Here is a 13,124-nt window from a genome sequence, read left to right as displayed (position 1 = left end):
CTACTAGCTCAGTTATCTTCCACAACACAAAACCAGGGTCAAGCTACACATTAATCGTAGGAGCATACAGTAGAGATGTGGCCAGATTTAATTTGCTTGTTACTGATCTTCCCATGGCAGTTGCTAAGAAGAGATACAGCAGAATGCATGGACATGCACATACCACCCCCCCCTTTATTTTTTCTTCGAAAGGTTAAGACTACATGAAAAGCGATCAACTTTCTAACTGTCTAAAATCTTAACTGAGATTACAGCTACGGGAAACATATTTCCGAGGTAAGAATTAATTATTTATGTAACGTACAGGTCTGGGAAAGAGGCTGTAAAAGCCTTTAACTCTGAGACTCATAAGGAGTCAAAGAGCTTCTGCACTTGCTTCAGTCCAGCTTTCACAGGATTGGAGCAGAAGACTGCTAAAAATCACATAAGGGGAGGAAAGTAAAAATTACTGTAGGTGCACTAACTGTGTGTATCAGCAAGTGAAAAAAACCCCATGGTAACCATTTAAACGTTGGAACTGGCTTTGTATTTTTTGTGTAGCATTAGAAAAAAAATACACTCTCCTCTAACTTAAGCTTGTGCTCTCATCCTTATGGTACGCACACAAGGCACAATCATTCAGGAGACGCTACTTCTGCCCTGCTTGTCTATGATATATTTCCTGTTGTGCAGATATTTTAATTCATATGCGACTGTTTGACATAATGTGCAGCAGCAGTCTCCTTGGTAAGAGTTATGGGTATCTCTTAGCTCATTAAAAGTAGTGAAGAAACTCGTCTGAGAGACAAGCTTATTAAGAAAATGAATATGCTTTACATAAAGAAAGCAGACTTTTTGTGGTGTCTGCTTTAGCTCATACTCTATCAATTTAGCTTATAAAAACAGATGACTCCTACTCAAGTCAGTCGAGAAATGTACTTTTCCTGTAGTTTTCACAAATCCTCTTCTACCAAGTATTTTAAAGCCTGAAATTGAGTCTAACTGCCTTCATTGAAGATGTTGAGAGCTAACTGCAGCGGAAGAGAATGGGACCAGAACTGTTTGCATCTAATATTTCAATCTAGATTTGCAAAAAACAACGTGAGCTTTAGCAGCATTTCCAAGTATTTGTTTAAGTAATAGCACTCTGAAATAATTTTCTTAGAGAAAAGAATAAAAATGGAACAAACACTGAAGTTAGTCTGTGCATTAACTTTTCCTACCGGCTCTAGTATCCAGTTCTTGAAGCATACACTCCAGTTCAATGCTGCTCAGGCTGTAACATCTCATCTTCTATGCTGTCCTTTCAAAATCAACTGAGTAACCTTGCTAATGAAGTTTCTGAAGTAGGTAGCGATATTTTCACTTACGAGGCTAGTGGCTCAGCATCTTTCTTGACCCAAATCAAATAAAAAGAAAACCAATGCTAAAACATACGGAAGAAGTCAGTTTTGGTGATGAGATTAAAAATGTCCCTCTGATTTTGAACAGTTGCATGCTGTGGGTTGCATGACAGTGGCCAGGATTGTCTAAACTAGGTTACCATTTCCATGCAATAATCTTACCACTCTGAGACATTGAATAACCTAGTGTACTTTTATTAAGTAAATGGAAGCAAAGGTTAATGAACATTTATTGGACCAACTTAACACCTTGAAATCACAGGCATCAGTCAGACTGAGAGGCAGCATACTGATAAGATCAAGTTTTCTTTACAAATCTATGAGCCCCCGTACAAAAATAAAGTATAAAAGGGGCAAACAGAAACATTTGTTTCTTCCCAATCCCAGGGCTGCTTCTGAGGTCACATTCAGCATAACTTTAGAGAAGTCCAAGAGCCGCTCTAAATTATGCAGTGATATTTACAGTACTAGGAGGACCTTTCTCCAGTTGGAGATTGAAAAAAAATAAAAGAATCATAGCATTAGCTCTGCACCTGCACGAGTCTTCCCTATGCAAGCGAAGCTTCCAGCTGAATTTATGGCCGCCTTCTGCCCTCTACGTACCACACAAATAACAGAGACGCATCAGAAGGGTTTGGGCAGGGCAGGAGGCAGGGGAGGCATGGATCGGGCAGATTGAGGAGTCCTGGGCTTGCTCTGCGCTTCCTGGGACTGTGCTGAAAGCGGTTCACAGAGCTCACTGGGCTGCGTGGTTCAGCTGTACTTAAAGCCTAGGGGGGTTCCAAGTTAATCTTGTGCTAGCGAAGGTTCCTACAAGGAAAACAGTCTGTGGTAAAGAGGAGGCAGGACACTATGCTAACTGATGTGCTTTACAGTTTTTGTCTCTTGATAAAAGGCTATACAGTGAGAATAAAAGAAACAAAGCTCTCCAAGTTAGTCTTTCTACTGTGTAATATTAACTGAATGGTAGCTCCACTTAAGAAAAGCGTATTAGTTACATTAAATCACTACTTATTGTCATCTACACAAGGCAGAAGCACCCTCATGGGCCTTATGAGTTTTCTTTCCTTACAGGCCGGATACACAGAAACTCCAAGAAATTCACATTAACAGAGTCAAAAGCATGTAGTCAAAACATTTATGGTGGACTATACCCAAATTATCAAAATTACTTTACCTGTTTAATGTCATAAATATTTGAGATGAAGAAGGTGTCACTGAAGTCAGATACCAATGCTTACCAGAGAAGTAGTTTGTATTTCTAACATCAGAAACACTCCACTGCTTGATTTTCAATCGGTCTTCCCATCTTTGTGCTTTACTGGGAAAAGAGGTAGTTTTGAGAGTGAACGAACCCGTCACTTCGATGAGCTCAGCTGGTGTTTAACACTACCATTGCAACAGCTGATCTACAGGAACACCTGCTAAGGTTCATCCAGGACTAAACTGACACGGCAGGACTACTTGAAAAATTACCTCTTACTCACTAAATAGTTCACAGTTTGCACCTATCCCCTTTTACAGGGGCTAAATTCAGAACAGATGAGCAGCTCCTATTACTCCGATAGGCTCCCTCTCACTCGCCGGCTTGCTTATGCGAGGCCCACACAGACAGTTTCTCATCGGTTAGTTTCCAGCACTCCACAAACTACAAGCTCAAGGGACTCGGTTACAGTACTTGTTTCGGGACACAGTCACAAGAACTGTGATTCCAGCTGTAGCATAAGGGGGTTCAGCAGGCGGGGTAAAGCGACGGATCAAGTTCCCTTCCGTGCTGCAGGCTGCAAGCTGTGCTGTGAATGCTGCACAAAACAAACACCTTGCCTGACCTGGCTGGATGGGATGCCTAGCTGGACCTAGATTTTGCCTAAGGATTTCACAAGAATAGAGATTTGACCACCCGACCCTGCAGTAGGAGCAAGCAGGAGAAAATGAGCAACCTATGCACTTCATGATAATTACCCCTACGATAAAGATTCCACCAAAAGGTGAGAACCTTTTCTGATTACACGTGCAGTGGTCCCAAACAACTGGAACAGCCCACAGATCAATTACAGCTGATAGTTCAACTTTGAGGATAAATCCTTTGAGAACACCGTATCATTTTAATATAAACACTAAACTTCAAACTATACAACAGCACAGCCAACCAAGCTTTGAAGACAAATCATTTTAAGGAACGCTGTATTTCCGACACCTAAAAAGAGGTGGCAATGCTTGCTTCTGCTAACCATTTTCAGAAAAAAATGCAAACCGTCTGTGCCAGTGAGAGCATGAAGAAGGGAAACAGAACACCAGGTCAGCACATGCTTAAATTTTCTGACTTGGCTCTGCTCTAATTCTGCACTAGTTGAACTTGTGCCCGTACGGGCGGAGCAGAGCCCCTGGAACAGAGTACAGGCTGTGCCCCTATAGGGGCCTTCCCTAAACAGACTTGAAGAAACCTCTTCTCACTGCACAAGTCACTGACTTGTTCTTGAAACTCCCTGCGATGAAATGAAGGACCCAAAAGCATTTAATTGTTGAACACATAAAAGGAAGTATATTTAAAATAAAAAAAATTGGTCAGACTGTAGAGTCAATTACCATTTTTAAAGGAATTTACAGGGCTGTTGTAGATGAGTCTTTTGGAATAGTCAGTTTATCGCAATGCCTAAACTGGTTTCTTCATTGCACAGTATTTTCTTTTAAAATGTGTGCATTTTTAAACAATTACATACATATTAAAAATCAGCACTTCTTTGCTTAAACTTAATTAAAACGTTAATACTCTCAGACAACACAGATCTGAAGTGGTGAAACCAGTAATTGCCCCCTCCCACCTTACAACAAATTAAATTGAGACAAAATTACAAACACATTTCACTACATGATTATTATTAATAAAAATCAGTTTTTTTTTTTATAAAGTTGCCCAAAATGCAAGGGATGTGCATAGGTTTACAACTTAGTCAGAATAATATTTTACTTTATTCCCTTGGGTACGTGTTCCCATGAACGGAATGTACTTTGCTGTAGATTACAGGTTTTATCAACACAGATACACCAACAGCATGAACGCTTGCGACTGTCCACATGCATTAAGAGTCAAGACCCAATTTCAAATTTCTAAAAGTTTTACAGAGTTCTTCAAAGAGACAGTATCACGTTACCTGGATGTTACACAAAAGTACTTAAAAATACTATCCTAGGGAAAAAAAAAAAAAAGAGAAAAAAGGCCTTTAAAATTTATGAATTTGTTTCGTAACCACTAGACTAATTACTTCAAATAAATAAAGGAAAGCAAAGTATTCCAATCCATAAAATCAGACTCTAAAAAGAATGTAGTGTTCCACCCCCGAGTTAAGGTAACAGAATCATATTATTATTACTATTAAAATAGATTATAGAAAGCAGCATCTATTTTGTGCAGTTTTTAGGGGCCCTTGAAATAAAAAGCTATGATTTCCAAAAATATAACATTCCAAAGGACTGAATAATACATATATTTAAAGATACATTTTATTAAAGTTTAGGAGAAATGATTAAAAAAAGATACTGTCTCTTTAAATTAGTGTTTAATTTTTTTCCCCCTCCTCCTATCTATTCGGACATGACAATAATTATATTTTAGGTCACACTACATCTAGGTAGTCTCTAGGGGCCAAGACCTGTTGACAAAAGGTCAATAACGAAGAGGTTTTCCATGTATGAGGTGGTTCCCAGTAATGACAGATTTTTTTTTTTCAATTCTCTCGTGACCGGTCTAGTAGACCCAGGAGACCGGGACCCACTGTGAGGCTGTACACACAAGCTCGATGGCTTCCTCCAGGTGCCTGATAGTTTCATCAATTTCATTGTTGATAATTGTTAGGTCAAAGTAGTGTGCATATGTTCTCTGTAAGATTTCAGACTCCTTCTGCAGGCGCTGAAGAGATTCATCCTGTTCGGCGGTCAGAAAAGAAAATGGGAGAGAGAAAAGTTGGATCCTTTCGTACTCTTCTACAACAGCTTTCTAACTGTTGCTTACAGAGACGGAAACGGGCAAAAAAGCCCCAGGGAGGCCTAGGTGGTTGAGATCCCCCACCTAAATCTATGGAAATCACACGGGAGAAATGGCACAATTTCTCTCTTGAAGCTGACATTCAAACAGCACTCAGTTATTGACATTACTTGAGACAAAACACAATTCTAGCGTTAAAAAAGCAAGGCAGAGGATGGAAGCTTAGAAAAGCAGCACAGACATGAGCAATGGAGACCATATACGACTAAAACGTACAAAGTGCACAAATACGAGCTATTGGGCCTACGTTCAGGTAAGAACACGAGAAACAGGAGAGGGTATATTGTCAGGTATCGGCTGTTCCCGGTTTTGGTAATGTTTTCTGTTCAACGTCAGTCTTCTGGGTCTACTTCCTTTAATAATCATTTACTGATAAGGAAGTTCTCACTCCGCGCTACCCTGCGGTTCCTATTTCAGAGCATGCCATTTCCAGCATCTCTTAGTGGGAGATCCTGAAGACGAACCACACAGCCTGCGCTCAAGAAGGGCCAGCGACAGCAGACTGGTGCTCTCCGTGGCTTTGTGTCAACGTCCTTACAGAACAAGCGCATCCTACTTTGTGGGATGGCCTACTTTTGTGGGCCAGCAGCCAGCAGCGCTACAGTGACAGGCTTTGTTAGCGAGGTCTGCCTTTCTGAGAGAGCGGGATTGCGAAAGGCTTCTTTCTAGGGCTCTGCAGCAATTATAAGTTTGAATTATCTTCCTGCAAATTCCCTTAGAAATTAAAAAAGAAAAAAAAATCATTTGCTGCTTTCAGGAACCTTGAAATAGCCGCAGGAAAGTAATCAAGTCCTTCCCGCCCCACAGGTTTGGGGTGGATATGGGGCAAAATTACATATGAACAGTATAGACTCCTGCTGCTCTGTAGTATCTATAGGGTCACCCTACTCGATGAATCAATGGGACATGCTTTATTATAACCGAGTTCTAGGCTGCAGGAAGTACAGACGCGGTGCCTATAGCTGGTTTCACAAGAAATTATTCTGGGAACAGAATTTTATCCAGCTAATAAGAGACTCCCCCCTCCCCTTTTTTCTGTTTAAACTTCCAAGTATTTGTAATTACAGTGGCAAGTAGCTGTGGAACAGCGGCTTTCAGGTCCTCTGAAGGGAACAACCTGCACTGAGACAGTTCTCCTTCCCTGTAGCTACGAAACCAGCCACTTCTGGAGGAGAAGTTCTGTACCAAAGTTACAGTTCTGCTTCTCTCCTGAAGCTGCAGCCTCAAACGAGGGGGGGATGTCACCTTCACTTGGTAACCACTACAAATTTCATTCAAAGTCAGACAAATACTTCTCACATGCGCTTCTGTACAAAGGATGCTCCTTGTATGGACCATTATGCATTGCCAGCGATGCCTGGAACTTCCGTAGAAAATACCAGTGCATGCAAATTCAATTTATGCTATTAACAAATTGGACAATATGGGTCAATACTAATATTAAATATTTTTGTGGAACATTTCATATGGCCCAGTGTCTTTAAGCCAAAAACCTAGTTAGGTAAACTGCCAACTTCTCATAGATTCCAAGAGAGACATGAATTTGTATCAGCAGAGGATTTAAACTTCTCTGCTTAAATTAACCTACAAAGGAAAAAAAAAATTCATACTTGTCAAGCAGAATATTTTCAGTGCTTTAAACATATCTAGCTAAGATTAATTTTATATTTAAAGCCAGTCTTAGCAAAATCATATTGCACCTTTAAAAGGGTTTTAATCTCATGGCACAAGGCTAACAGTACCTGAAAAAACCCCATGGAGCCTTAGAATTGTTAAGTCATATGTAGCTTTTTAACTGCTATTCAGATTTCCCATCAGCGTCATCTTTACCTACAAGTATGAGAACGAACTTTTCTCACTAAAGCATCTATCTTACTGTGACTGACAATAAAAATCTGAAAAACGTACAACTATCTCATCTTAAGAACAACAACTGGTACGCAGAGAAGAATGAATACTAATATTTACCTTGCACACATAGAGGTCACAAAACTAAGATTTCAAAAAAATCATTAAATTCTAATATTTTTCTGACTTAGCTTCTCCTAGATCCAACTTTACTGGGAATAAAGTGGTTGTATTTTGGAATATTTAAATTTCCTAGCCTGTTGGAAATGTAAAACATTACTTCTTTCATATACTTTTAGGGGCAGTAGTAAGTTTGGGACAGGCCATTGCAGCAGTTTTCAAATAGGTTCAAACTTTCTCAAGTCCTGCAAAAAGAAAAGCGATTACAGTTCTTGATTTTTGTTTTATTCTGGGACCAAATTTCACCTGTGTTTGAGATAGAGTATCTATTTGTACATTCAAAACCATGGCAGACTTGGCTAAGTGTTTCCTCTGTGTCTGTAAGTCTTAAATGCCAAAATTAATCTTTGAAGCTAACACTTCCTCAAAATTTTTGCTGTAGTAAGTTCCTCTCAATTTCTCTAAAATTTCTTAATTCGATTTTGAATAGTGAACATCCCAGATTATTCTCCAAGAAGAATATTTTCCAGCAGTTGTGCTCTCAATAGTGTCAAGAAAGAAGATACTTATCAAAATGTCCAGCTAGCTGCAGACAGACAAATGAATGGCCACAACTTCAGTAATTTCACATTTGGGAGTAGAACATCTGTCTTTTCTTCTTCCCCCAGCTCTCATGCAACAGGCCCATTTTATGTGGGTCTAGCTGCAGTGTGTCCATTATTGGAACACACTTTTCTTTCCTATCACTAGAATTCAGTTCACTTTCCTAATCTTCTCTCCTTCTCCACCACAGCTGGGACAGAAAGAAGAGAAACATGGCTTTTATCCACAAAATCTCTCCCACGTGCATAATGGCCACCAGTGATATCTTCAGTTTGTGAGGGCTGGGTTTTTTTGGCCTTCAAGTTCATAGGACAATAGTTGCTGCTTGTGACAGTCAAAGCACAGCCTAACAAATTACTAATATTCCCTTCTAAGGCTGTGAACAATGTATAAACACACCATCAGGCCTTTGCCAATTCTGCTCCAACAGAAAGAAACTCTCCTCAATTTAAACAGCTGGTGGACTGCAAACTTCTTAAGAAAAATTCCTTTTAGACTTTGGCTGTAGGAAGGGAGGAAGCATAGCGAAAGTTCAGAAGAATTTGGCTCAGTAAAGATTTACACATGGCTCAATAAAGATTTAGATCAAAAAAGTGGAGCCTGTCAACTCCTCTTTGCTGTTGTCTGGGCAATGGGAGGTAGAAAACAGCTGGAGGAAAGAGGAGCTACTCCAGTGTTTCCTGATACGCCCTCTCCTCTTTCTGTTTTAGCACAGCAATAATCTGATTTAAGTCTCCTTTGTGATTAGACAGGTGGATACACTCTGGGAGATTTCCTTTATGATTTAAACTGGTTTTGTGCTTTGCAGAATTGCTCGTGGTGCACTGCTATATTCAGTTGGAAAGTACAATATTTTGCCTCCTACCTCTTGCTGTGTGATCCTTGATTACTGAGCTATTTTGTGTGGTCTATGATAGCCTAAAGTGTCTCAAGAGAGATACTTTTAAGATCAGGTCTCTGCACTGATTTTACCACAAAGTTCAGATGTATAGCTGTAAGAGTAGAAATTTTACTCTCTAGTTTCTTTTTACTAGCAGATAATTTTAGCGCAGATATCTGAAGTCATTATTACATTAAATTTTTATTCCAATGGCAAAAGTAACGTTGAATGGGAACAAGCATATCTACATTCTAAAACTACTGAAATAACCAGGACTACCTTGTCAGCCCCTAGCTGGTACTTACAGGCAATTTTCTGCACCATTTTGGCAGCTATGTACAATTAGTACGAGTGCAGGAAAATGAAAAGAAAAGCAAAGATGAAATTTAAGAAAACATAAGGGGGGAAAAAAGGACAGTCATTTACAGAACTATTCTCAAAAAGCGTAAGTGAAATAAACAAAGCAGGATAAGAGGATAAACAGAAAGGGATACTCACTATGCAAATGAACCTTTGAAAAGAAAGCATGAATGGGAAATATGAAACACACACTCTCCACCCTTGTTTTGCTGCCTTGCAGGCTGCTAACACACGGACACAATTTGCATATCTCCCTTCATGCAGCCCAGTAAACCTTGGAAAATAGGATCCTGTATTCGGGTAAGGTCTGTTGCTATTACCGTTTCCTGCTCCTCCCTTTCCTTAAGTTTAACTGACTCATAAATTAGCATGCTTTTTAAGTGTGGCCTCAGTTCAGCAATTCATGTGCCTGAGTGAAACCCTGTGTGCACAGAGACTTCAGTCACAAGAACTTAAAATAAAGACACAGTCTTACAGCACGAATGCAAATATTTAAACATAATACTTTACTTCTACTAATATTTCTTTGGCATGAACAAATATTTCCCCACCACTACTATAAAAGGTACATTTCTGTCCTCTTCCCAGTGTACTAAGCAAAACGTTTTCTCCCCCGTATGAACTGTCCCAAATGTCTCTGTATTATATCCTACAGCTGGAAGATTAAAAGTTAAGTACCACTGGCAGATGAGTGAGGCCAAGGAAGACTATTTGGGAGCTGAGACACAGGTATGGAGGCAACAAACCCAGGCAATTACATCATTCCACAGGGTACCTGGCTGCCTGAGCGCTGCTGTAAGCACAATGCTTGCCTGACACATCCTAAGAACGATTCTAGCTATTTTTAAGTGATGCCATGCCATTTGCTTGCACAAAAGCAAATTCAGTGTAGAATACAAAGTTTTAGTATTTTCTCAAGATCATACCAATTTACAGCACACACCAACACCAGCAGTTAGACAAACTGTCACTTCATGAACATTGCAAATTGTGATGTTCTGAGAGATCTTCGTCTGTACACTCGTGACATTTAGCAGTTAGCGTACGGATCCATACGCCACAGTGAAATGACATAACTTACTGCTGTGCAAGTTAAAAGATCCTTCTTCCCCCTCCCATCTCTCTTCGTGGCTATATGCTTTCACTACTTTGCAGTGGCTATATGCTTTCAAGGCATTGGTGCTTGTCAGAGCCTTTGTGAGCTGCTTGAAAACTGAAAAAAATCCAATTTAGAGCTAAAGTGGCTCACTAAAGGATCTGGTAAGCGCCACAGCCAGTGCAGACTGGCAGTATATGTCCCAGAAGCAAGTTAGAGAGAATCACTCCCTTCAGCAACAGCGAACTAGTAGAATGCCTCAGCTGCCAATAAAATTGCAGCTCGAGGCCAATAATTTTCACTCTCTACTTGCTATTTTAACAATCATTCAGGGTATTTGCATTTAAATATGTTTGTCTTGTTCCTTATTTTCCCGCAAGCCTCTGCAGTGATGTCATAGTTTCATACTTATGATATTGTAATTACATTTCTATAGAAACAGGCTGTAGAGACATGGCTTCTGACTTTATTTTTGCGTGATCAAGGAGACATCTAGGAGATTTGGAATAGATTCATGGTCAAATCCAGTTAATTAAATACCTTAATATCACGGTTTATAAAAGGCTGAGCAGTTAAAGTGTTTGTATAAATACTGTTTGCCATGTTGCGAGCTAAATCCAGAATTGCTTGATATCATCTTTGAAATCAGTAGCAATCTGCAGAGCAGATACTCTACAAAAACTAAGTAGGAAATTCAGGATATGGGCCTCCATGAATACTTAACATTATTCCACAAGCAATTACACCTTTGGTCAAAGCTTCCAATTCTTAGAGAACAGTCTTTGAAATAAATAAGCCTATTTCTGATATATATTTGCTGTACTAAAAGATAGAGGTGGGATGACAGCACAGTCACGCACACCCATTTCTTCAGTTCAGGCCAGCTGTAATCTAGTGCTAGCACTGCAACTCAGAATTGAGTAATTTGTGCTAATGATTTGTCAAGGATTTGGAAATGGATCTTTGAGCTAGGGCAGGGAATGAAATAAAAGAATATGTATTTTTAGAATACATCATGTGGATCCTTCAACTTGAAGGTCATATTTTGAATTAGAAAAATCAGTTAATAAACAATAAATACCCCTCAATCAACTTAATAATGCTGCCATACAATTGTCTTTCTGCCTCTCCATTTACAGACAAGGAAACAATTAAAGAGTCTTATCTGCATATTTGAATGCCATCCTTAATTTTGTCTCTGATAGGACATTAGAGTGCAACATGCCATACCTCATTAATGCCTGGGGTAATCGTAGGTGCAGCAATAAAAACAACAAAAGGAGCAAACTCTGCAGTTCTCAGGACCTTCAATGCCTAGGTGAAAAAAAATCAGATACTTTAGAAGAATCCCCCAGCAATCAATGTGAAATAAGTTTAGTCACACAAGCAAAAGATACAAAATTATGATTTACCAACGCTGGTATTTGTTTTTAACTGATCTGGAGTCAAGACCTTAGTAATACAGACACTTAACTTTTTGCATTATTTTACATTCTTGGTGGTCAAACTATATATTTATCCTTAATTAAAGTGAGTTTTCAAGGCAATGAAAGCTTTAGCATTTTCAGAGAGGCTCTTCCCATACAGTCTCAAAGACTGCAGAATTCTGTTTGCATTTAAACTGAATGATTAACACCAGGTAAAAAAATTCAGTCATGCCATAAATAGGGAAAAGAGCCAACTGTATTTTAGAATAAATCTTGATTAGAATATAATTTTTTGTCTGACTTTTTCTACCTGCCAAGACTTTTTGTCATTATTTTCTGAAACAAATGAGAATGTGATGTGAGAAGTTCGAAGTTTTAAAAGTAAGCATAGTGAAGTTTTTAAAAAGTGAGCATAGCACTAATGCAGTAAATGCAGCACCAATCCCCTGAACCAAATCTATGCAAAAGAAGAGTTCTCATTAAAAAGTTGACTTAGTCATAATTTACTGAGTGACACACAGAGCTGCCATAAGTGAAACTGGTACAGATCCAAGCTAGACCGGAGTGCAGGACAGCAAGTAAACATATCTCAGGTGAACTCAAACGGATGGACAAGATAAAGTAAGACTACTAAAGGTCAGTCTTTTTTTGCTCCTTCCACTTCCTGTCTTCTCCAAACTTTAAAAAGCAAACAAACAAAAACCCAACCAAAAACCCCAACCATCCTTTTCCCAAGCTAAAGAGGTTTTCATCTCTGCTGCTTGAAACCCACCTATATATATCATCTATGCCAAGCTCCTCTAAACAAGAGATAAAACTCCAGATGTGAAAGTCAAGAAAACTCACATAACTAAGAGTACCCAAGGGAAAACAGGCAAGTGGTGTAAGATAACTAGGAATAAGTCCACAGGCAGGCTGGCCTTAATGAGCTGAGGCGGATGCATGAGGAAGCTGGCTAAGAAAGAGGCTTGCTGGACACATGCTGGAGGAAGTGTAGCAAAGGTGGCTGTTACCAAATGTAAATATATTCTAACAGAGATTCAAATGGCTTCTGAGAAGTGCAAGGCTTCTGAATAATGCAAGTTGAAAAGGTTTATCGAGAGAGTTTGCTTTTAACAGCTGCTCCATTTGAACTAAGTATAAATGCTGCTCTCCCTGAATACTGTTACGTGTGGGATTTTATTTTTCAGAACAGCACCACACCAGCATACTATGTGAACTGTCCTCAATAATTTAGTCAGGTATCTTATTTCTGTTATGAAATTCTTAAAGAATTTTAACTTCTTGAATCCATTCACAAAGAAGAAAGAAGGCAGCAAATTTAAATAGATAACACTATTACCCTCTAATACAGCATCAAAGAGAA

General features: G+C 39.2%; 1 protein-coding gene across 2 annotated transcripts in view; it reads right to left on the bottom strand.

Moving 5' to 3' along the window:
* Positions 1 to 4,868: 4,868 nt before the first annotated feature.
* Positions 4,869 to 13,124, bottom strand: part of CASK (calcium/calmodulin dependent serine protein kinase) — a 138,089-nt gene continuing 129,833 nt past the window's right edge. For both annotated transcript variants that reach the window (XM_009283032.2, XM_009283033.2), the window contains 2 exons: positions 11,562 to 11,645; positions 4,869 to 5,304 (listed from right to left, as the gene is read on the bottom strand). In XM_009283032.2, the coding sequence (XP_009281307.1) occupies positions 5,128 to 5,304; positions 11,562 to 11,645 (261 nt within the window). In that variant the 3' untranslated portion in view covers positions 4,869 to 5,127. The remainder of the gene's footprint in view (positions 5,305 to 11,561; positions 11,646 to 13,124) is intronic.

Source organism: Aptenodytes forsteri, unplaced genomic scaffold, assembly GCF_000699145.1.
Source record: "Aptenodytes forsteri isolate BGI_AS27 unplaced genomic scaffold, ASM69914v1 Scaffold2, whole genome shotgun sequence".
In the NCBI taxonomy this organism is placed as follows: domain Eukaryota; kingdom Metazoa; phylum Chordata; class Aves; order Sphenisciformes; family Spheniscidae; genus Aptenodytes; species Aptenodytes forsteri.
This window is presented reverse-complemented; position numbering and strand designations above follow the sequence as displayed.